Source organism: Macaca mulatta, chromosome 2 (genome assembly GCF_049350105.2).
Source record: "Macaca mulatta isolate MMU2019108-1 chromosome 2, T2T-MMU8v2.0, whole genome shotgun sequence".
In the NCBI taxonomy this organism is placed as follows: Eukaryota; Metazoa; Chordata; class Mammalia; order Primates; family Cercopithecidae; genus Macaca; species Macaca mulatta.
Window position 1 is genome coordinate 41,494,248 of NC_133407.1, and position 24,655 is coordinate 41,518,902.

The window sequence follows — 24,655 nt, forward strand, 5'->3', positions numbered from 1 at the left end:
GATGAAATGTTTGGTAAGTATCAGATTCATTTGTCCCACAGTGCACATTAAATCTGATGTTTCTTTGTTGAGTTTCTGCCTGGAAGATCTGTCCAATGCTGAAAGTGGTGTGGTGAAGACGCCAGCTATTATTGTATTGGGAGCTCTCTCTTTAGCTCTAATAATATTTAGTTTACATATCTGCATGCTCCAGTATTAGCATATGTATTTACAAGCATATCCTGTTGCTGGATTGACCCCTTTATCATTACATAATGACCTTTTTGTCTCTTACAGTGTTTGCCTTGAAATCTATTTTGTCTAATATAATTATAGCTACTCCTGCTCTTTATTAGTTTCTAATGGCATGGAATATCTTTTTCTATCCCTTTGTTTTCAGTCTAGGTGTATCTTTATAGGCTAAATGTGTTTCTTGCAAGCAATAGATCATTGGGTCTTGTTTCCTCATCCATTCAGCCACTGTGCTTTGATTGTAGAGTTTAGTCCATTTACCTTCAATGTTATTATAGATAAGTAGGGACTTACTCCTGCCATTTTGTTGTTTTGTAGTGTTGTTTTCCTTCTTGCCTTCCTCCCTGTCTTCCTTTTAGTGAAGGTGGTTTTCTCTGGTGGTATGATTTAATTTCTTGTTTTTTAAATCCATTGCATATTTTTAGATTTGAGGTTACTGAAAGGCTTACTGCAAGTTATAATTCATTATTTTAAACTGACAACAATGATTGCATAAACAAGCAAAAATACAATTAAAAAAACCTCTCTTCCCCCTCACCCTCCGCCCTCCCTCTCCCATGGCCACCACCACTGGGACTGCATTGGATCAAACCTGAAGCCAGCACAGCACCAGGTCTTGCCAAAGGCCCGCTGTAACCACTACCTGACCACCACCTACCCCTTTCTCTCTCACACTGTGGCCACCACCACTGGCACTGTACTGGATTAGACCTGAAGCCAGCACAGCACCAGGTCTTGCCAAAGACCTGCTGTAACCACTACCTGACCATCACCTACCTCTCTCTCTCTCCCACTGTGGCCACCACCACTGGGACTGCATTGGATCAGACCTGAAGCCAGCACAGCACTGGGTCTTGCCCAAGGTCTGCTGTAACCACTACTTGACTACCTATATTCACTCAAGGCCCAAGAGTTCTACAATCAGCAGGTGGTGAAGCCAACTAGGTTTGTGTCTTTCCCTTCAGGGTGTCAAGTATCCCCAGGCCCTGGGCAGGTACAGAGATGCTGTCTGGGAGCCAGGGATTAGAGTCAAAAACCATAAAATTTTGCCTGATGTTCTATTGTACTGTGGCCAAGTTGGCACTCAAATCACAATATGAAGTCCTTCCTGCTCTTCCTTCCCCTTTCCATTGGCAGAGGGGCTTCTCCCTGTGGCCACCACCACTGGCACACAGGGGATTCTGCTAGGCCACCACCAATGTTCACTTAAAGCCCAAGGGCTTCTCAGCCAGCTTGTGGTGAATGCTGCCAGGCCTGGGACTCACCCTGAAGGGCAGTGGGCGCCCAGGGCAGGGTCCAGAAATGCTGCCCAAGAGCCTAGGCTTGGATTCAGGGACCCCAAAAGCCTCAGGGACCCCAAAAGTTCTATTGTGGCTGAGCTGGTACCTAAAGTGACAAGACAAAGTCCTCTTTACTTTTCCCTCTGCTTTTCTCAAACAAGAGGAGTTTTTCATCATAGCCACTACAGTTGGGAATGTGCTAGGTCACACCTGAAGTCAGCATGTCTCAGAGCCCAAGGCCCACAGCATACTATCTGGGTATTGCTGCTGGTAGTTCACAGCCCAAGGACTCTTTAGTCAGCAGGTGATGAATCCTGCCAGAACAAGGTCCTGCCCTTCAAGACAGTGGCTTCCCTATTGACCCAAGGTGTGCCTAGAAATGTTCATGAGCTAGGGGCTGGAATGAGGGCCTTGCGACTCTACCCTACTGTGGCTAAGCTGGTATCCAAGATGCAAGGCAAAGTCCTCTTTACTCTTTGCTTTCCTTTCCTGAAGCAGAAGCAAGGAGTCACTTTCATTGCGGCCTGCCTGGGCTTGGGGGAGGAGTGGTGCAAGAACTCCCTTAGCTGCACTGGCTGGTGTCTACCTAGGTCATCTGTCACCCTAGTCCTCTGGCTCTGAGCCCATCCAGCACTAGGAGTTGCCTAGGAATTAACTGCAATCTTTGTGTCCTAGACTGCCTTTCAAGTTTACCTAGGACCCCAGAGCACTTTGGCCCACGGTGGCAAGACTTGCCAAGAAACTCAAGTTCTGGTAGCTGAAATGGAGAATTCCACTCTGGCTAGGTCTGGTCCAAATGCTCCCTCCGTGCATTTGCTCTCGCTTAGCCTAGCACGGCTTTACTCTCCACTATGACAAGGCAGCATTGAGTTCAATGTGAAGTCCCCCAGTTTCTGTGCTCTCCCTCCCCCAACTGCACAGACTCAGACCCCTCAGTGCAGCCACTGCCAGGGGGTCAGGGAGGAGTGGCATCAGTGATTCAAAGCTATCTCTCTAACCCTCTTCAATGCCTCTTTCAGCAATATGAAGTTAAAACCAATACTGTGATTGCTCACCTGATTTTTGGTTCTTGTGATGGTGCTTTTCTGTGTGTAAATAGTTGTTAAAATTTGGTGTTCCTGCAATGGGGATCAATAGTGTAGGCTTCTATTCTGCCATCTTGCCCTGCCTTCAATTTCTTGGAATAATTTAATCAATATTTAGTAGTTATATTATTGAGTATCCAAATATTTTTTGTACCCAACCCTCAAGACACAGTTCTTCCACAAATTATGTTAGTGTTTAGAAATGTAACTGCAGGCTATCATGACAAAGAATTTTAAACCTAGAAGGAGCCTATTATCTTATGTCTGATCCCTAAGGTCATAACACCAAGGATGTGGATGCTTGTTTGCTGACGTTTACTCACCACTCCACCATGCTGCTTCCTGGAAATGTGTTATAATATTCTATATGCCCACCAACAAGAATGACAGAGAAATCTTCCTAGACCTGCTACTTATAAAAGTGGGGAAGAATAGTCCAAAGTGGCTTGTTCTCATGGGTATGAGGCAGAACAATGACCCTTAAGAAAATGTGACTGAATATTGAGAATACAGAATAAATACAAGGCAGCAAGTAAAGTACTCTTACATAAAATGCAGCAAGGATGTACAAGTTGCCCAAGGAAGGTTCAGCCTAGGAAGAGAATATGACTCATTATTTGTCAGTAATATACAAGCACATCACTGAGGACACTTACATTTGGAAATTCTTTACAAAAATTTTATTTGAGATCTCAAGTCCTTATAAAAAGTGCATTACATCAAGATTGCAAAAGACACTTTTTAAATGAGAGACTTTCTACTCATCCATTTTACCCTATGATTCATTTCCTACCCTAACAGAAATGATTAAACAGTTTTTCTTTCTTCCTTTTCTTCTTCCTGCTTCTTCCTATTTGAAAGATACCCATGAGGGGTATCTTAACAGAATGTGCCAATTAATCCTTGCCAGGAGAGCAGTAGCTTCCTACTACCTAAATTTAGAGAGCTCTTGGCATTCCTTTTGTCGTGGCTCAAAGATTACTACAACCTGAATCTAAAAGATTGCAACCTACTACCTGTAATCTGTCTCCCTGGCCTCCTCTTTTACTCACAAACTCCACTCTAAAACAACCTTAAATTTTAAGCACTCAATAATTGCTTAATAAATGAAGAGATCTAAAGTTAATTAACTACTTTACCCTTGCAACTATTTTCTGTATAAGAATCTCAAAGTTAATAAAAATTATAGAGATGAAGAATGACCTAATACTAAGAAGGGGATGAATTCTGAGAGCAAATACATTTTACAACCCTTGTCTCAAAATAAGATCAATCCTACAAAATACAAAATGTTAAGAATACAATTTACACAGTAAAAATGATTTGATTTGTTTTCAGTATGAAAGTACTTTTAATTTCTTTACTGCAGGTACAATGGCATCCAAGTCATCAATTTCTGTAATACAAAAACAGTAATAATAAAAGAGAGTAACTTTTTCTAGTGGTAAACTCACATGAAACAAGAACCTATATGTAAAGGCAAACCCCAAACATAAAGACAACAATACTGGTGCTTTTGTGCACATGAAGTTTTTCTCCAATAGTGATGACAGATTATCACTCATTCGGATACAGATGCTTCACAGGGGCTCTGTTTATAAAGGTTACCACATACCTACAAGTACCCTCTGATTCTAGTATTAACTTCATTAGCAGCATGCCCTTATTAACAGATCCAACTGCCCATGTGTGTGGTATGTTAGTGTCTCATTAGATCTGTATCACTACATGGGTGTACCTACATGATGAAATCCCAGGTAGAGGCATCTCCTCCCTGGGTCTCCATGTGAGGACTTAGGAATTTCTACTCATAGAACAGTCTTGTCCTCTTTAATTTTCTTGGGAAGATTTCTTAGTAGCAGATCACTCTAAGATGAAAGGTATCTGCCGGCTGGGTGCAGTGGCTCATGCCTGTAATCCCAGCACTTTGGGAGACCGAGATGGGAAGATCATTTGCAGTCAGGAGTTCAAGACCAGCCTGGCCAACACGGTGAAAACCCATCTCTACTAAAAATACAAAAATTATCTGGGTGTGGTAGTGGGCACCTGTAATCCCAGCTACTTGGGAGGCTGAGGCAGAAGAATTGCTTGAACCTGGGAGGCGGAGGTTGCAGTGAGCTGAGATTGCATCACTGTACTCTGACCTGGGTGACAGAGAGCAAGACTATGTCTCAAAAAAACAATTATCTGCCTAATCAAAAAGAGAGCCTCATCAAGAATACAAACCTCAAGTACAATGTATTATAGGGCTTAGCCTGGTCCAGCTTACCAGATAAACCAATCCAGGCTCTTCTTTGACAGGCTCTTTCTGAATGATTTTTCTTTCTAAGAGATCTTATTCCAACCAGCCTAAGTTAGAATTCACTCTCTGAAGCTCCTGGCCACCAAGGGAGCAAAATCCTTTTTCTCATTATCTAGATCCCAGGCCTACTTAAGGTAAGCCACAATGGCAGGTTCTCTAGATACCCACTACATTTTTCTAGCTTATTCTGTTAAGCCATCATTAATAAACACATTCCTTTACATAAAACATGCTTTCTTGGATTCCAACTCTCTCCACTGTTTAGCTGGATATTGGTGATATTGGTCGCTCTTCATTTAGCCTACACACATAGCCCATACTCTCCTACTATTCATTTAGTTCTTTAAGCTCCCAACTTCAGTCAGAATACCTGTCTGAATCCACTAACCAAGCATCAAGATATGGGAATGGAAACAATATAAGCAAACCTACAACATAGAATTTGTTTAGTCCCTTACATTGTGGTAAGGTACAAGATCAAGTTATTCCTTGACTCCGCCCTCTGCCCATTCTGAAATTACCTGTTTTCTCATTAAGTGAGAAACCTTCCTTACAAATGAACCTCACAGCAAAGGATCTTGGCTGATATGGGAATTTCCCCAGTCAATCACACCACTTACATGAGAAAAAGAATGGATTTTTTTTTTTTACTCGCTAAAGGTACTCTCTATATCTGTTATTCAGTCTACCACCTTGCACCTACATGCTGAGTGACACCTATTAATTAAAAAAAGTCATGTTTGCCAGATTTAACTTTCCCAATGTTAAATATAATGTTTAACCTCAGAATTTCAACTTTGACCAAAATACAGAATTCATCTCCAGAGAAACTTGGCTTTCTGAAGCAAATGATCTTTATGAACCATGCTGAGTGTCATAATATCTGAAAGGAAGTTTCTATAGAAGCATTCTGAAATAAGTGTTACCAGCACACCCTATTAAAATATGTTTATTAATGTGTCAAATATTTATGAATGATGAGAACATCACTGCTTAAGTTAATAGCAATCCCAAAGCAAGTAGAATCATATTATTCTATGAAACCAGGCTCTTCAGGATATCAGACAACACACTTACACAATTTCATACCTCATCTCAAGTTTAACTTTCAAATTACATTTTCACTTGCCACGATCTTTTTAAATATGAGGACAAGCCTAAAGCATGCTCACTCATTGTCTCCCTTGCTTCCCCAGTGCACATAAAACTGGTCACAAAACTTCCTTTATGTTCACTAGGCTATATATTCTAATTAGATACTTCTTTCACTTATTCTTCTTATCAAGTTTTCATTGACTCATTCCCTTATCTTCATTACCAAGCTTCATCTCCTCTTCTAAAAGCAAAGAGCCATTCTTTAAAAAAAAAAAAAAAATCTTTCGAATGAGCTATACAGAAAAAAAGAATTCACTTGTGCATCAATCACTTTAAAAATTATTCTTAATAGTAAGATAATTTTATAGCCATATGTAATTATATTTAAACTAGATAAGGTCTCTATTTTGCCTTATGAGTTCTAAGCAATTTTTTTCCTTTTAGGAGACACTACTACTAATGAAGCCCTCAATCTGACCCTCGGTATGAGTGTAATATTTCATCTTTTCCTTTCCATAGATATTTATGACTTTATGTTACTTCGTATCACCAGAGAGGAAATGTTATTTGTATATTTAAAATATTTTGTAGACAGGTGGTATCTTAAGAAAAAAAAAGAGGAAAGAAGGATCTTCTAAGATCATAAATCCAATGAATATTTCTCATTAGACAATGACAGAGCCAGGGTTAAACTAGGCATGGCCAGAGTGATGCCATCTCTCATGATAAGGTCCTCCAACAAAGGCAGTTCCTATCACTGTTAAGGGTCTGTGTTTCTGTTCTATGGACTAATCCCAACAAACTCTAACTGCTTGTAAGGAATGTGTTTCCAGAACTGTTAATGGCTTCCAACCACTAGATAAAAATACTAATCCAGTGACTAAGGAACACCCTTTTCTTAAATGCACTGACATTTTAAGACTCAAAATTTAACCATCACCGCCAGAAATCTTACCTAAGATTTCAAGTAGATCATTAGTAAATGCCTGAAATGCTGGGAAAAATTCCTCGTGTTCTTCCAATTTGTAGATAATGCTGTTTAAAAAATGCACAATTTAAACCTAATTTCTAACTTAGAGTTCTTGCATCTGATTGCAAACAGAACATTTTCAAAATAGAAACTATGCTGCTAATTTAAATATAAACTCAATGATCATTTACTACAGTCCTTCCTTTCTGAGCTTTTTGTTAATCTAATATGGCTTTTCTTTAAAAAGCATTTAAATATCAATGTAAAATTTGTTAAATTCATATATAACTTTTTTTTTTTTTTTTTTGAGACGGAGTCGCACTGTGTCGCCCAGGCTGGAGTGCGGTGGTGTGATCTCGGCTCACTGCAAGCTCCACCTCCTGGGTTCATGCCATTCTCCTGCCTCAGCCTCCCAAGTAGCTGGGATTATAGGTGCCCGCTACCACGCCCGGCTAATTTTTGTATTTTTAGTAGAGACAGGGTTTCACCGTGTTTAGCCAGGATGGTTTCGATCTCCTGACCTGTGATCTGCCCACCTTGGCCTCCCAAAGTGCTGGGATTACAGGCGTGAGCCACTGCACCCGGCCAATATATAACATTCTTAACATGGCAAACTTTCCATTAAGCTCAAGGCTTCTTAGAGAGACCATGCTTTTACAGCATTTTCTAAAAATAATTGGCTTTTATACCCAGTATCCTATTAAACATTAAGGAAAAATATCAGGCCGGGCGTGGTGGCTCATGCCTGCAATCCCAACACTTTGGAGGCCAAAGCAGGAGGATCACTTGAGGTCAGGAGTTCAAGACCAGCCTGGCCAACATGGTGAAACCCCATGTCTACTAAAATACAAAAATTAGCTGGGTGTGGTGGCGCATGCCTGTAACCCCAGCCACTTGGGAGGCTGAGGCATGAGAATTGCTTGAACCTGGGAGGCAGAGGTTGCAGTGAGCTGAGACTGAGCCACTGCACTCCAGCCTGGGCAATAGAGTGAGACTCTGTCTCAAAAAAAAAAAAAAAAAAAAAAATTCAGTAGTCAGTAACACTGTGGGACGGAGGAAATAGGCCAGTAATAAGATATATGTTCCTTTTAAAAGCACCAACTGTCAGATTATGTAAGGGTTCTTCTAGGAAAACTTGCAAAATGTGGTTTATGTGGTATACATTGTATGTTTCCCTTCACATATGCTGTAATATAAAACTGGGGGTCAGGTGTGGGGAAAGTTGCTTTAACTATAGCTACAATGTTTTGATAATTTTCTAAAAATACCAGGTTTATGTTAGAGATGCCTAGTCTTTTAAAAAAATCCTTAGCATTTATCTTCTAATCAAATAAATATGCTATTAATGATTATTCAGTGGTCTATGGTAGTGTCCTAAAAATAGGACTTATTGATACGATCAGAACTTACAGGATATTGCTAGCAAAGTTGGAATTTCTCCATATATAATATTCCCTGAGAACAGGCTTATGCTGAAGAGTTCCTGACCTTCTTTATAGGCTTTACAATCTATTTTTATCTTGAAAATACTTGGCATTTCCTCCATCCCTAAGGGTTTGAGATTATCTTAGATTGTCAAGTTACTTAAAAGATGCTATTCCAAGGCTGGGCACGGTAGCTCACACCTGTAATCCCAGCACTTTGGGAGGCCAAGGCAGGTGGATCACTTGAGCCCAGGAGTTTGAGACTGGTCTGGGCAACATGGTGCAACCTTGTCTCTCTCTCTCTATACACACACACACACACACACACACACAAATTAGCTGGGCGTGGTGGTGTGTGCCTATAGTCACATACACACAGAAAAGATGCTATTCCAAACAGGGAAGGTAAATAAGTTTTAAAAGTCTTTAATTTCACCCCTCCATGAATTCTGGATAATATTTATTTTTATTTTTATTGTTTAGAGACAGGGTCTCACTGCATTGCTCAGACTGGACTTAAACTCCTGGGCTCAAGTGATCCTCCCACATCAGCCTCCCAAGTCGCTGGGACTACAGGCGTGTGCCACCACGCCCGGCCATTCTGGATGATACTTTGTAAACTTTTAAAACAAATACCTCTGGAGGTCTTCAGGTCCTAATACCTGCATAATCTGCTCATTCACATCTTCATTAATCAGCCTACAGAGTTTTCCAACAGTGCTTACCAGCACACACAATGAAGATGAACTATCTGCAAAAGAGAAATAAAAGGCTATTTTAACAGAGAATTTTCAAAATTACATACATCAAACATTTTATGCTTCAGTTATCCTCAATTTTTTTCACTTAAAAATTTTTTTATCGGCCAGGTGCGGTGGCTCACGCCTGTAATCCCAGCACTTTGCGAGGCTGAGATGGGTGGATCACCTGAGGTCGGGAGTTCAAGACCAGCCTGACCAACACGGAGAAACCCCGTCTCTACTAAAAATACAAAATTAGCCAGGCATGGTGGCATGTGCCTGTAATCCTAGCTACTCGGGAGGCTGAGGCAGGAGAATCGCTTGAACCCGGGAGGCGGAGGTTGCGGTGAGCCGAGATTATGCCATTGCACTCCAGCCTGGGCAAAAAGAGTGAAACTCCGTATCAAAAAAAAAAAAAAAAAAAAAAAAAAAAAATTATCTACTTTTTGTTAATTTACTAAAAATTCTTAAATGGGGGCCAAAAATGACAAACTAGGTCATCACCTAATTCTAAGAGTTCTTGGAGGTTTCTCACAGCATTGTTCATTTCTCCAAGCCTAGTATAAACTTCATTCATTCGGGGATAGACTCCATTTAAAGAAGGCACATCAAATAACTTTTGGAAGTGAGAGACAATAGCTTGCAAAGTTTGAAAGTTTGGCATATTGCTGTCCTGTCCAAAAGAGAGGTAAAAAATAAAGAGTTCATATCTTAAAATAATCCCAAATAAAAACTTTTAAAAGACAAACAGAACTCTAGTAGAACAAATATTAATATCCACATCAAATTATCAATTTTTGAGATAAGAGAACATTAGAATGTGACCATTTATGTAAGTATTACCTTTTCCTTATTTTCAACTTCTTCCAACATAGTATCTACTATAAACAACAAATCTTCAACTTTGATACCTTCATTTTCATCCTGCTTCTTCAAATTATGCCAAGGTACCAGTTCTGCAGATAGTGTTTTCAAGGACTTATACAAATCCTTTATAACAAAAGAAACTATATGGTATTATTGATTTAAATAATTTCAATAGTAACATAATAGAACATAACAAAATTATAAGTTTTATATATGTTTTATAAAATTAATAAAAAATTACACAGGTTAAATTATATATATATAACCATCAGTATTGTTTAATAAAAACACTATTACCAATTTAGAACAAGTCAGTTAAAATTAGGTTTCTCCAGGTAAACACAGGCTTTACAGAAAACATTATACACTGATTATTCTGAATCTGGGTGCTCTAAGTAATTTTATGTTATTTATTATTGTTCCATATTATTTCATTATTTTGAATTATTGATACACAAAGAATAAACTTGCCTTTGTATTTTGGTTTTGAGTATGTTATATAACAGCTTTATTGAGATGTAATTCATATACCATAAAATTTACCCTCATTAAGTATACAATTCAGTAGTTTTAATATTTTCACACATGTACAAACATCAGCACTATCTAATTTCAGAACATATCCATTACTCCAAAAAGAAATCTCAGACCCAGTCACAGTCCCTCCTTCCCCATTTTCCCTTCCCTGCAGTTCCTAGGGTTGATCTCTAAACTACATTATATTTCTAAGGATTTGCCTATTCTGGGCATTTTGCATAAATGGAATTATACAATAAGTAGTCTTTGATGAATGGCTTCTCTCACTTAGCATAATGTTTTTGAGATTTATCCATGTTATAACATGTATCTCTAGGCAAGTTTTCAATGTGAAAGGTTCCCCAAATTTATTCTACATTATAATACTCAGTTTTCTTGGCCTAGTTGTGGTGCCCTAATTGATTTTAAACTGTGCACAATGGGCAAGGCTACTGAAAGTTTAGAGCTCTAAACTGATCAACTGACAAATATTTACTGAACATCTACTACAGGTTGAGAATCCCTAATCTAAAAATCTGAAATGCTCTAAAATCTGAAACTTTGAGCAACAACATGACACTCAAAAGAAATGCTCATTCGAGCGTTTTGAATTTCGGATTTTTGGATCAGGGATGCTCAAATGGCATATATTCTGCAAATACTCCAAAGTCTGAAAAAATTCTTAAAACACTTCTAGGCCCAAGCATTGTGGATAAGGGATACTCAATCCATATGTGTATGGCACAGTGCTTGGTCCTTCAGAACAATGCTGTTCAAAAGAAATGTAATGTGAGCCACAGGAATTTTAAGTTGTCTAGGGCCATAGTATGGAAAGTGAAAAGAAACATGTGATATTAACTGTAATAGTATATTTTATTTAACCCAATATATCCAAAATATTATCATTTCAATATAAAAGCAATATTTTAATTTTTTCCATACAAAGTCTTTTAAATCCAGTGTATATTTTACACTTATAACGCATCTCAATCAGGACTAGCCACCTTTCAAGTGATCAATAACCACATGCAGCTAGAGGCTACCATACTAGATAGCATAGCTCTAGAGAACAGAAAGAAGTACAAGAAGTTCCTTCTTTTTCTAACTTATTTTAGTACTTCACTTGGCATTCTCCACTTAAGGCTCAGACTTCACATATTGGTATCTTTAACCTTTCAATTGGTAGGAAGGCAGTTACTATTATAGTAATTCATAGCAATAAATTTCATGTTAAATGAATGTTTTACCATCAGTGCCACTAGAATTTGAAAAAAAAAAAAAGTCAGCAAATAACAGCATAATGATATCTTTATTAACCAATGCTCCAGCAACAAGGCACATTTATAAAGTAATCTATGGTAAAAAGCACACCCAATCTAATACATTTTTGCTTCAGAATAAAAGAGTATTACAAAGCTAAGAAGAAAAGATGTTCTGGTCTCCTAAGCAGTGACAGGATGGTTGTAGCACAGTCTATCAAGTAAGCTCTGAAAAATATAAGAGTCTCCTAGGTTCTTTACATTGCCCAGTTGTGGAGATGTAGAAGTACTACCATGGGCCAGCCTACCGTGTATGTCTGGCCTCTGAAGCACTAGAGAATAGGAAAGCGAAAGTATTCAAGAGTGTACTGGGTTGGGGAAAGCTACAACATCTGTAGTTTACCTTTCTTGGAAAGGCAGGAGGGAAAAGACACAAGGATGGAGGCGGCTGGCTCCATGTCTTTCCCAGCCTTCTTTTCTTCCAATTTTTAAAACTAGTAAAATACACATAAAATTTACCATCTTAACCATTTTTAAATGTAAGTTCAGTGTTATTAAATATGTTCATAATGTTGTGCAACCAACACCACCATCCATCTCCATAACTCTTTTCATCTTGTAACACTGAAACTTTATACCCATTAAACAATAACTTCCCATTTCCCTCCTCCCTCTAGCAATCACCACTCTACTTTGTCTCTATGATTTTCACTAAGTATCTCATATAAGTGGAATTATATAAGTGGAATCTTCTTGTGACTTATTTCACTTAGCATAATGTCCTCCTAATGTTCACCCATGTTGCATGGGTCAGAATTTCTTTTCTTTTAATGGCTGAATAATATTGCAATATATGTATATACCACATTTTGCTTATCCACTCATTCCTCAAACCTATCCTACTCTTTAAAGCCAAATTAAACTGAGCGAAAAAACTAATAAGGGAAGATGGTTGTCCCAAACTTAGAGGTTGTTACATATCAAATAACCTTTAATATGAGGCCTCAGAGAATCTCATGCAGTTTCTTAATTTGGACCCTGAAACTGTAGTATTAATATCTGAAGCACTGCTCAAAACCCATGAGTTACTCCAAAGGCAGAAGTAACTAATTCTTAATAATTTCCTCTTGGGTGTCCTCAGAATATTCTAATTATAAAGTGAATTCCTTGCCTCCTCCTACTCAGAAAACTATACAATAGCAAGAACTCACCACCACGGCAAAGCCTTTCTTGGGGGCTATAATCAGAGTGTTCTCTTTCTCCTCCAGACTCTAGAGCACAAGTTATCTGCATCATTCACTCAGAACTTCATCACAGGTAATCTATTTTTATGTCACTCATTTCTTTTAATGGTATCATAAATGATTACATTTTGTTTCATATTTTTAAGTATATTTTGTCTCTCTAATTAGTGTGAATCTTGTGTTCATCCCATAATGGCTTAGCATGATAAATGTTTCATATTTTTAAGTATATTTTGTCTCTCTAATTAGTGTGAATCTTGTGTTCATCCCATAATGGCTTAGCATGATAAATGATCAATAATTATCCATTAATGTGATTCTTCCCTTTGTCTTCTTCCTCTTCTAGTCTTTTCTTCTAGGAAGGTTAGGGCTTTTTCTAGTCCTTCCCTTCTGAGAAGGAGAAAGGTGGAGTCAGCACTGTTCCCTCCTACTGGGAGAACCCTCTGACAGGCAATGATTGAGGAAATACCATGATTTACATGATTACTAATTATTTTACACTCTTCTGAGATACAGACTGGAGGAACTCCGGCCTATAAAGTAAGTATATTAATCCAGCACTGTCACTCAATCAAAATGTTTGTGTATTATGTAGCTCTGTCTGAGCCCTATATAAAAAGGCAAGTAGAAATTTTAAAAAAATTAACATCACCACCCCCAATTTTGTTGTCTTGGGATATATTATTCTGCTTCATTCCTTTAACAAATATTAATTGAGCACTCGTTCATCAGGAGGATCTTGGGGACATATCAGAACAAATAAAAACACTGTCTTCGGGGAGCTTATACATTCTTAACAGATATCTTCTGCATCACTTGTACTTCATGTAATAAGACTTCTGTTGCAAACACTATTATTGAATCACATTTTCATTAACAGGCGTATGCTATGTATTATATTAGTTACTAAGAAATCTAAAGTTTAAAGGGCAAAGAAGTTAAATACTACTGATTTCAACTATTTACCTTTCAGCAAACTAGTTAAAACTGAAAAAACCTGAAACCATGCAATACACAATAACTCTATAAAGTAAATAAAATGTAGTCTTCCATGAATAGATAGGATAGGGAAGGGTAGGGTTGGCTGCTAGCTTACTATCTGTTCTAGAGAATAAGCAGAAATGGAGACAAGCTCAGTTCTGAGAGACAGAAAATAAAGTGTGAAGAGAGAGAAAATATCCCCAATTATAACGAAATGAAGGATAAGACATTATATCTGAAGAGGAATAAGGGCCAGGAAAATCGTAGCATGGACATACCAAAAGGAGGCAGATGAAGGTAGAACAGGGAAAAGCCTGGAAGTACAAAGTGGATCCACTATAGATTTTCAATAAGGAAATTAACCCAAAAATTTCTTGTTTGGTAGAGCCTTAGAGGAAGTAAAGCTTACAGTAATGACAACATCAAAACAGTACGTAAAATAGATATGTAAGTAGGAAGATTTCAGTTTTAGATAAGTTTTTTTAGCTTTACAGTTAACAAACAAAAAATTAAACCCTATTTAATTTCTAGCCCTAAATTAAGTCCTATAAATAAAGCACATAGAGTCCAATAGATGTTCAAAGCATATAAAGAATAGTCAACCCCTTACCTTTAAGGATGTCAGTTGATCTGCCCACATTTCTATTATAGGAACAAGATGCTCAAATCCACAATCTTGAATAAGATCTTTATTAAAATTTTGGGCTCCCCCTTTGCTCTGTTTATAAATTATTACTGGAGCTCTTGGATTGTGGATAATTGAATTGATGCTACATAGCACCTTTAAAAAAAACATAGTGTATTTAGTCAAAATATTTATCCTATGCCTACAAAGTTATATATTTTAAAGGAGTGCTTTATGTCTATATATATTATATACATGCATTTCATTAAATATACAAAGAATTATCACAAGGAATTGGTTCATGCAATTATGAAGACTGACAAGTCTCAAGATTTGCAGAGAGTAAGTGAAGACCCAGAAAAGCTAATGGATATTTGCAGTCCAAACACAGGCAGACTGAGACCCCTGCAAGTGCGAATGTTTCAGTTTGAGTCTGAAGGCAGGAAAAAAAAGTGTCCCATCTTGAAAGCAGTCAGCGGGGAGGAGTTCCCTCTTATTCAGCCTTTTGTTCTACTCAGGCCTTCAAATGATTGGATGAGGCCTACCCCATTAGGAAAGGCAGTTTGCTTCACTAAGTCTACTGATTCAGATGTCAATCTCATCCAGAAGCATCTTCCCAGACACACATCCAGAATAATGTTTAACCAAATATTGGGCATCCTATGCCACAGTAAAGTTGAAACAAAATTAACTAATACAAACACCCATATAATCACTACCTAGGTTCAACAATTGTTAGTATTGTGCCATATTTGCTATCTATATTTTGAGGTGAACCATTTGAAGAAACTCTGCACCCTGAAATAATAAAGCGTGCATCTTTTAAAAGTAGGCATATTCTCCTACAAACCCACAAGACCGTTATCAGACTATTTAAGGAAATTAACAGTAATCCCCAGGCTTAGTATGGTGGCTCATGCCTGTAATCCCAGGTTGAGGCAGGAAGATCACTTGAGCCCAGGAATTCAGGGCTGCAGTGAGCTATGATAATGCATTCCAGCCTGGGCAACAGAGCAAGACCCTGTCTCCAAAAATAATATCATTGATGCCTGGATTGAATTTTAAATATCTTAATATATTAAGATAGTATACTATTTGACTATAACCCTCTCCCCATAAGTGATGAGTTCTACCTTAGATATCATCCAAGGATAAAAAGGGAGACCCCCAAAAAGCATGTTTAAAGAGAGAAGAATAAAGCCATTTCCTATTACCACCATCAAGTTCAGCCTATTTAATAAAAAGTTTCACAATATAAAGATAGCATTTTGCTCCTGAATCTTCGTCCCTGGTCATACTTCAAGATATAACTAATAGGCCTCCTGGTAATATGACTTAATATGTTTATTATATTACTTCAGATGTTTATTTAGAAGCTTTTTAAGTCCAAATTAGTGTAATTCAATATTTCACTTCAGATTGATGTATGTATATATGTTTTATTTATTTATTTGACAGAGTCTCACTCTGTGGCCTAAGATGGAGTGCAGTGGTGCGAACAGAGCTCACTGCAGCGTTGAATTCCTGGGCTCAAGTGATCCTCCCATGTCAGCCTCTCAAGTGCTAGGACTACAGGTGCACGCCACCATGCCCAACTAATTAATTTTTTTTTCTAGAGATGTGGTCTCACTATATTGCCCAGGCTGATCTCAGACTCCTGGCCTCTAGCAATCCTCCTGCCTCGGTCACCCAAAGTGTTAAGATTACAGGTGTGAGCCACCATACCCGGCCTGAATTCCCCCTTTAAAGGACAAAGTCTCTCAAATTGAGTCTCAGAAACAAAATGAAATCCAGTTACATACTGGTACAAGAAAGTCTAAAACAAAACAGTTTTCAGAAAGGTGCTTGGTTCCCATTTACAATAGCAATAAAAGTTATAAAATACCTAGGAAATAGCAAGGTATTTCCTAACAAGAAATATGCAAGAGCTAAATTTAAAAATATACAACACTTTATTGAAGACTATAAAAGATGACCCTGATGAAAGTACATATTTCTCTGAATGTGATGATTCAAAAAGGTTAAGGTGTCATTTCTCCAAATATTAATCCATAAAGTCAATTCAGTTTTAGTTCATCTCAATGGGATTTAGTTTTTAATTTGAAAACTGTTCATCCAGAAGAATAAATGTGCTAAAAATATAGCCAATAAAAATTTTTTTTAAATGACAGGATACTTGCCTCAAGGGCTATTAAAACTTATAACTATAGAAATTAATATATGGAAACAGTTGAGAAATGCAACAGACTAGAGAATCTAAAAACAAATCTGTGCATATAAAGGAATATGATCTATGATAAAATGTTATTTCAATAAAGTAGACAAAAAAGTAGCGTATTAGAGACTGCAAACACAGACACCCAGAGAATCCAGGTACGAGTATAAATGAGTGAAGTAAGGATGAATAGCAACTGGCTAACTATAGAACACATGCTCATATCTGACAAGGGAAAGGCCTAATTCTGCTGTGATAATAACCATGCAGGAATTTGTTGCCAGATCTTCTGACTTTTTAAGAGAAATTAGAAATAGCAGCCTAGAAAAAATAAAATATCTTAATTTTTTAAAAAGTGAATAATCTAAAATTTAAAAATCTTATGTGTACCCAATAAAATATGAGTGAAAGTCCAGTTCAGTCACTAAACTACCAGGTTTAACTGCTCAGCTATTCAATAAATGATCTGTAAAACTAGGAAGGTGAGATTCCCTATATCACACCATATAGAAAATTAATTTCAGATGAACTAAGGTCTCTACACAAAAACAAAGCCATACAAGGACCCTAAGAAAACAGATTTACTTATATAATAATAATAGCAACAAAAGAAACAAGAAGAGGGAAAATGGCTTACAGGGGGAAGGAAGGAAAAGGATTATAAAATCTTTTAAAAATCTTAAAGCTCTTTACTAACCTGCTTTGAACTAGGCCCAGAGTCTCCTTTAAGTAGTAAGATGAAGTCTACAATGTTTTTAGTCAAACAGTTAGTTATATCACAGAAAGACAAAACAGAATAAGTACACATAAATATGAGGTGCAAGTATTCCTTACCAACTGATAATTTATTACACTGCAACTGATAACCAAGATTTATGACGAACATCAGTCTTTTTGTCATGAAAAATCAATTCAATACCTGAAAGTATCTCTGGTCAATTAGGGCCTGTTGCTGATTATATTTGCTGGGCTCATCTTTTTTCTCTGTGTCCTCAGCCTTCTTAGGACTAATAAGCTCCTGTAATCTAAAAGGGAGAAAAAAATCAAGATAATGCAAAATTATTTCCTAGACACTGGACCAAGATGATAAACTAAGTAAATGATCCAGTCACCCTCCCAACAGCCTTATATCAGTTCACTTATATGTATGGGTGCACACATATATGTATGTATATTTATAAACATATATATATATGCCTATATAGAGTTAAAAAAAATTTTTTTTTGCGACGGAGTCTCTCTCTGTCACCCAGGCTGGAGTGCAGTGGTGCGATCTTGGCTCACTGCAATCTCCGCCTCCCGGGTTTACACCATTCTTCTGCCTCAGCCTCCCGAGTAGCTGGGACTACAGGAGCCCGCCACCATGCCCAGCTAATTTTTTGTGTTTTTAGTAGAGACGGGGTTTCCCCATGTTAACCAGGATGGTCTCGATCTCCCGACCTCGTGATCTGCCCGTCTCCGCCTCCCAAAGTGTTGGGATTACAGGCGTGAGCCACTGAGCCCGACCAGAGTTTAAAAAATTTTAAATCATATTGTCACTGGAAAACAAGAAGGCCCTCTCAATAAATAGCAAATCTGAAGGAATCTCTGAAGACAGAAGAGATCAGATGGAAGAAGAAAGTTCTAACCAGCCCCCAACACCCACAAAAGACAGCACAAGAGAGAAATACAACAAAGGATGGAAGCGACTTCCATCCAAGGTGCTCCAAGCTTACAGACTATAGATAAAGGGAGCAGGAAGCGTGGGAAGGGCCACTGGTTTGGGTACTGTAGCAGGAACAGCTAGACGTTTGGTCCCTCTCTCTTTGTATTCTACTAACAGCAAAGAACAGACAACGGCGATGCCTGGGCCAGTCAAGAGGGCATGGAGATCCAAGAGACCATTATTCCAGGTGGCTGCTAGAATGCTGGGGGAAAGGAGAGTCTCTTTACCCAGAAATACAACTATGTATAAGTGTATCCACCTAGTAGCAAACACTTGTCCTTCTCCAAATATCTAGAAGACAGCTTGTAATAATCTTTCTCCTCCCTCCTCATGCCTTTGAAAACAGTACCGTAGTACATGCTGATCCGTAGTTTCACTTTCCATGGTTTTAGTTACGCAAGGTAAACCAGGGTCCAAAAATACTAAATGGGAAATTCCAGAAATAAGTTTTAAAATTTATTATTATTTTTTAATGCGCACTACTCTGAGTAGTGTGATGAAATCTCATACTGTCCCACTCCATCCTACCTAGGATGTGATTCATCCCTTTGTCCAACTTATCCATGCTGTAACTGTATACACTACCTACCAATTAGTCACTTAGTAGCCATCTTGGTTATCAGATCAACTGTTGGGTATCACAGTGCTTATGTTCAAGTAACAACCCTTATTTAACTTAATAATGGCCCCAAAATGCAACAGCAGCAATGCTGGCAATTTGGATATGCCAAAGAGAAACCATAAAGCGCATCCTTTAAGTGAAAAGGTGAAAGTTCTCCACTTAAGAAAAAAATTGTATGCTGAGTTTGCTAAGATATACAGTATGAATGAATCTTCTACCTGTGAAATTGTGAAGAAGGAATAAGAAATCTGGGCTAGTTTTGCTGTTGGACCTCAAACTGCAAAAGTTACAGCCACAGTGTGTGATACATGCTTAGTTAAGATGGAAAAAGTGGCTGGGCACGGTGGCTCACGCCTATAATTGCAACACTTTGGGAGGCCGAGGCGGGAGGATCACGAGGTCAGGAGTTGGAGACCAGCCTGGCCAACATGGTAAAACACCGTTTCTATTAAAAAAAACAAACAAACAAAAAAACAAGCATAGTGGTGTGTGCCTGTAATCCCAGCTACTCGGGAGGCTGAGGCAGGAGAATTGTTTGAACCCGGGAGGAGGCAGAGGTTGCAGTGAGCTGAGATCATGCCATTGCACTCTAGCCTGGGCAACAGGGTGAGACTCCATCTCAAGGAAAAAAAAAAAAAGATGGAAAAAGCATTAAATTTGTGGGTGGAATACATAGACATAAATATGTTCCAATTGATGGCGATTGGGTTTGGTTCTGAGGTCTCAGGTATCTACTGGGGGTCCTGGAACGTATCCCCCATTGATAAGGGGGGACTACTGTAGTCTCTTAATAGTCCTTCAAATTACCCCTCTTCAATTTGAGTATGCCATCAGTTTCCTGCTGGGACTTCAACCCACTAAACTGACTCCTATGACTCATTAATGATGCGCTCTGCCTGCTGTTTGTAAAAACAGAATAGTAAAACTCCATCATGTCATTTTCCTGTTGAAAAACAATCAATGATTTCCCATTCCTTTATGTGCTAAATCTAATTTCCTTGGGCTAGCGTTCAAAACTCTCCATGCTGTTAGTCCTAACAGAGTATTTCTTTCTTTTTTTTGGAGATGGAGTCTCACTCTGTCACCCAAGCTAATTGGGTCATGCAGTGGCATGACCTCACCTCACTGCAACCCCTGCCTCCCAGGTTTAAGCGATTCTTCTGCCTCAGCCTCCCAAAGTGTAGCTGCGACTACAGGCATGCGTCACCATACCCAGCTAATTTTTGTATATTTGTTTGTTTGTTTGTTTTTAGTAGAGAGGGGGTTTCACCATGTTGCCCAGGCTGGTCTCAATCTCCTGACCTCAGGTGACCCACCTGCCTCAGCCTCCCAAAATGCTGGGATTACAAGAGTGAGCCACCGCGCCCGGCCAGTCCTAACACAGTATTTCTCCTGACTCCTTTTTTACTTGATTCTACTACTTCCCTACAATTACCCACTCCAGTCACATATATTCCCCTTATATTCACTCAATTGCTATTCTCTGCTATTTCTAGTGAGTATATATATATTTGGCCCAAGCCAAATTATAAATGACTTCCTATCTATTTACTACATTCACATTCTTCAGTTTTGCCTAAAGGCAGTGCCAAGAGCATATTATCCAGAACAAAAAAGGACACAGAAAAGCTGATGTGGCCTCTAGAAGGACTAGAAGTAAACTGATATATCTGAATTTAAATGTTAGTTCCTTTCACTTAGGTGAAAATGTTCAACTTATCAATGAATTGTTTGCAAATCTGATTAATAAATGTTACACTGTAGATATACAACATTTTTGCTGTCAGTGCAATAATCTAAATATATAATTGCATGTACTGATTAGTTACTCTGGGAAATGAAATGTGATTCTATTAACCAGATGAATAAAGAGATATATCCTCGCTTAATAATTACAGTAACTAAAATTTACTGGGAGCCTAATGATGATAACTAGTAGGTACTGAGAGCCTTCCCTATGCAGGAATTCTAAGCACTGTACATGTATTAACTCATTTAGTCCCATTGTTTTTCTAAGTTTATATAAGACAATGATTAGCAAAAGCTGGGGACTCAGGAAACTGTTTCACTTAGTCTCACAGAAAATATCTGCCATTAACAGTACTACTGAAAAACTTCACATTCTGCAAAATCATGCAAGTAATTAACAGGGCTCAGGAGAAAACAGTATTAGAAACCAAACTACTTACAACTGATGTAGCTTTAGAACTGGAGAATAAAAACAATAATTGGTGCCTCAGGAGTTAAGTTGGACAGATCAAGCATGTCTGGAGGTTGCCTCAGGATATATTAAAAATGCACAGACAACAAAGAAGAAATGTTGGCTTACCCATGCCAAGACAAGAAGACTGAAGTGGAGCCCTGGGCCAAAGAAGCTGAGGTTAAAATGGGCAAGGGAGGAAGTGCAACTTGCTTCCAGCCTATAGTCTGTCTAATGCTGGGGGTCAGGGAAGGAGCCCAGGGTACTGTTGGCTCATTCTAAATTTTCTTAAACGAGAGCTAAAAGGGCACTTGTCTAGGTACTAGCAAAGCTTGCGCCCTTCCTGAAGGCTATAACTATTACTGCTGTTATTATAGTGCCTTGAGTCTAGGAAAAATGATACATGTACGATATAACTTCCATGTTATATTGATGATTTCCTCATTTTCTATCTGCATGACTTAATTGTCTTTTTAGAAACCTGTGTTGTAGCTGCCTGGGCTGTACTCAGAAATATGGTAGAGTTGTTCTACAGTATCCAGAGCAGTCAGGAAGGGCCTGAAAGATAATAAAAATCCCCTAGGAGTGGCTAAGGGGTACTCTGCATGCTTTGCAGACTCTTACTCCATGTATTCAGCAGCAGCAACTATGTTTTTTTGTAGACACTGAGAAAACAGAAAACTGTACCTCCAACTTAAAATATGCTGTGTTATCTATTTTGTATAGCCATCTCCATAAGATAACTTTCCATGTGCAGAAACTTTACAGCTTTTAACTGTGTTCTGTTACAGCTTTTCCGTGATATCACAGTGGAATAAGATCCATGCTGGAGATGAAGAACAAGTTAAAAAAAGGACTGCCAATTTTGTTTTTAAAAATTCCACTAATTTAACTACATTAATGCAAAACACATAGGTGCATCAGTGTGAGCTTTTCAAAGCTATATTGTTCGCCGAGTCTTTTACCCTACAATCTTAGGACTTCCTAAGACAGTTAGTGATGAAAAGAGGGGTGGTTCACTTCAACCCAGCACCAGTGCCAAACTCTGAAGGCAAGTGTTTCTCTAGTTGAAAAGTCCAGCTCCTGGCTAAAATCCAATGTGTTATATTTCAGGCACAGCCATAGGTAATTACAAAGGCTTTGCCTAGAAGATCTCTTGTGGGGAAAGCTGTCCTCTCCACACCAGACATGATGCACAGCCTGTGCACTGCAATCTCTGGAGACAGTTGCAGTCAAGGACACACCACCTCCTTTCCTTCCTGAAAGCTATACTACTACTACTGTTATTCTAGTGCCTTGCCACAAGCATTTCTGCATTCCTACCCTAGGCACCTCCATTAGGGGCCTCTTGGAGCTTAGACTGAGTCATGTGTCAAGTACCTCTATCCAAGATCTTCTCATTGGTGGAGAAGCCTTAATTAAAATACTTTTCTCCACTCTGACTCAGTACTTTTCCACTCCTAGCCTTTCTTCTCCCTACACCTTAAAACAGTAGGAATCTTTTGTGCAGGGCTCCTAGGCAGTGAGATGGTTCCCCCCATCTGGGTGTATGTCAGACTGTTCCTCGCCTGGTGCTATTCCAATAGGGAAAAATGCAACATCGAGGAGTCAGCCCTTTTCATTTTGGCCTCTTGTTTATCCTATAGCAGTAAGTTAACAGTTTGACTGTTAATTTCACTTTGGCTCATTGGTCTAACCACTTCAAGGACTGTCAGCTCAACACAGAGTGGCTGTAAGATTTTGTTTTTCCCCTAGCAAAACATAAATACTATTGAAAAATTAAATGAAATTAGTGTAGTACCTTTGTTTACCTTACAGAGGCAGACTTATTTAATCACTTCCTAACAAGGTAATTTTATAATCAGCCTGTTTGTAATAATAACTCAAGAAGAGTCCATGTTCTCCCACATTAAATTGTTAATAGCCTTATTTGACATTGAAAGTTTGTTAACTACAAATCTAAAAAAAAACACAAACTAACTCAATTTTCTTTGGTTCCAAAAAGAAAAGAGACTATACCCTCTTCCATTTCTTGTAGCATTTCCTTTGGAAAATCTGTAACTATAAATCCTTTACTCTCTTTAAGATGTACATAAATCTTATTAAGAGCTAAATAAGGCTCTTGCCAGTTTTGAATTTCAGCAATGTCTTTCTTGGGGGCTTTGGAATCATTTCTTTGAAATGTGAACATCTCGGAAGATGGTACCTTCTTTCCCTGACTCTGTTGGAATTTTGTCTAGGCTCCTGGCCCCAAGTTGTAACCTCTTACTTATCAAAAAACAATAGAAGTTTTTATTTTTCCTTTAATACAGATAATTAACATGTATATAATGGATTGTATCTGCCTGGCTATACAAAAAGGTGACATTTCTTTCTGTCCTTGCAATATCTCTAACAGATTGCCTGTAATGTGCGTCACAATCTGATTGAATCTGATTGAATTCAGTAATAAAACTGTTTCTTTTTTTTTTTCCTACATTTGTAAAGAGAATTCACTGGATGGACAGGAGAGTTTAGTTTTAATTATTTCCCCAGCATCAGTAGTACTCTGAAAAAATATGCTACCTCTGGCACTACAGAAATAAAAGTTTTTTAAGTTTTACCTTGAAAAGTAAAATTTTTTAAGTTTTTTAAGTTTCTTTAATTTTAAATTTCTTAAGTTTTAAAAATATTTTCTGTTTTTTAAGTTTTACCTTGCAAAGTAAAAATTTTGTAAGTTTTACCTTAAACATTTTTGTTTCATTGAGTGTTCTGTTTACTTCTAACTGTATGGTATCTAAGAGTATAAGTTTTGGAGTCAGAATGATTGGATAAGGATCTGATTTCTATTCAAGTTCTTCCATATACGAGTAACCTGTATAACTTGGCTTAATTATATAACACTCCCAAATTTGTTTCCATGTTTCCATGTCTAGATACTACCAAAGTTATAAACTTTAAAAAGAGATTTAAAAACAAAAACACATCATTTCTTCAAAATTTAGAGGAAAAATATAGCAGAAATTGGGTCTGAATCATAATTTTAAAGGACCATAATAAAAGTCACTCTAAAGACCAGAGCTCAAATAAACAATAACAACAATATATATCTATATGCAGTCAATTCTCATTATTCATGGTAGTTATGTTCTATAAAAATCACCATGAATGCTGAATTAGCAAATACTGAACCACTTGCTCCTAGGGGAAATACAGGGTCAGGTTCCTGCAAGTCTGGTCACATTTTCCTTAAATAATCAATATATAACCTTGTTGTATGTATGTTTCTATTTAAAGATACCTTTAAAATATATA

The 24,655-nt window shown here is 37.9% G+C and overlaps 1 protein-coding gene and 1 long non-coding RNA gene across 17 annotated transcripts in view; one reads left to right on the forward strand and one right to left on the reverse strand.

The window, feature by feature from the left end:
- Positions 1–3,253: 3,253 nt before the first annotated feature.
- CEP70 (centrosomal protein 70) overlaps positions 3,254–24,655 on the reverse strand; it is a 101,711-nt gene continuing 80,309 nt past the window's right edge. For 15 of the 16 annotated variants that reach the window (XM_077990917.1, XM_028843399.2, XM_077990921.1 and 12 more), the window contains 7 exons: positions 17,754–17,859; positions 14,605–14,775; positions 9,971–10,117; positions 9,632–9,800; positions 9,024–9,138; positions 6,949–7,028; positions 3,254–3,992 (listed from right to left, as the gene is read on the reverse strand). In XM_077990917.1, coding sequence (XP_077847043.1) covers positions 3,931–3,992; positions 6,949–7,028; positions 9,024–9,138; positions 9,632–9,800; positions 9,971–10,117; positions 14,605–14,775; positions 17,754–17,859 — 850 coding nt within the window. In that variant the 3' untranslated portion in view covers positions 3,254–3,930. 16 annotated transcript variants of the gene reach the window in all.
- Positions 12,970–23,826, forward strand: LOC144339026 (uncharacterized). Its single transcript, XR_013413581.1, has 3 exons — positions 12,970–13,086; positions 13,360–13,553; positions 22,153–23,826. It is a non-coding gene; the product is annotated as an uncharacterized LOC144339026 (long non-coding RNA).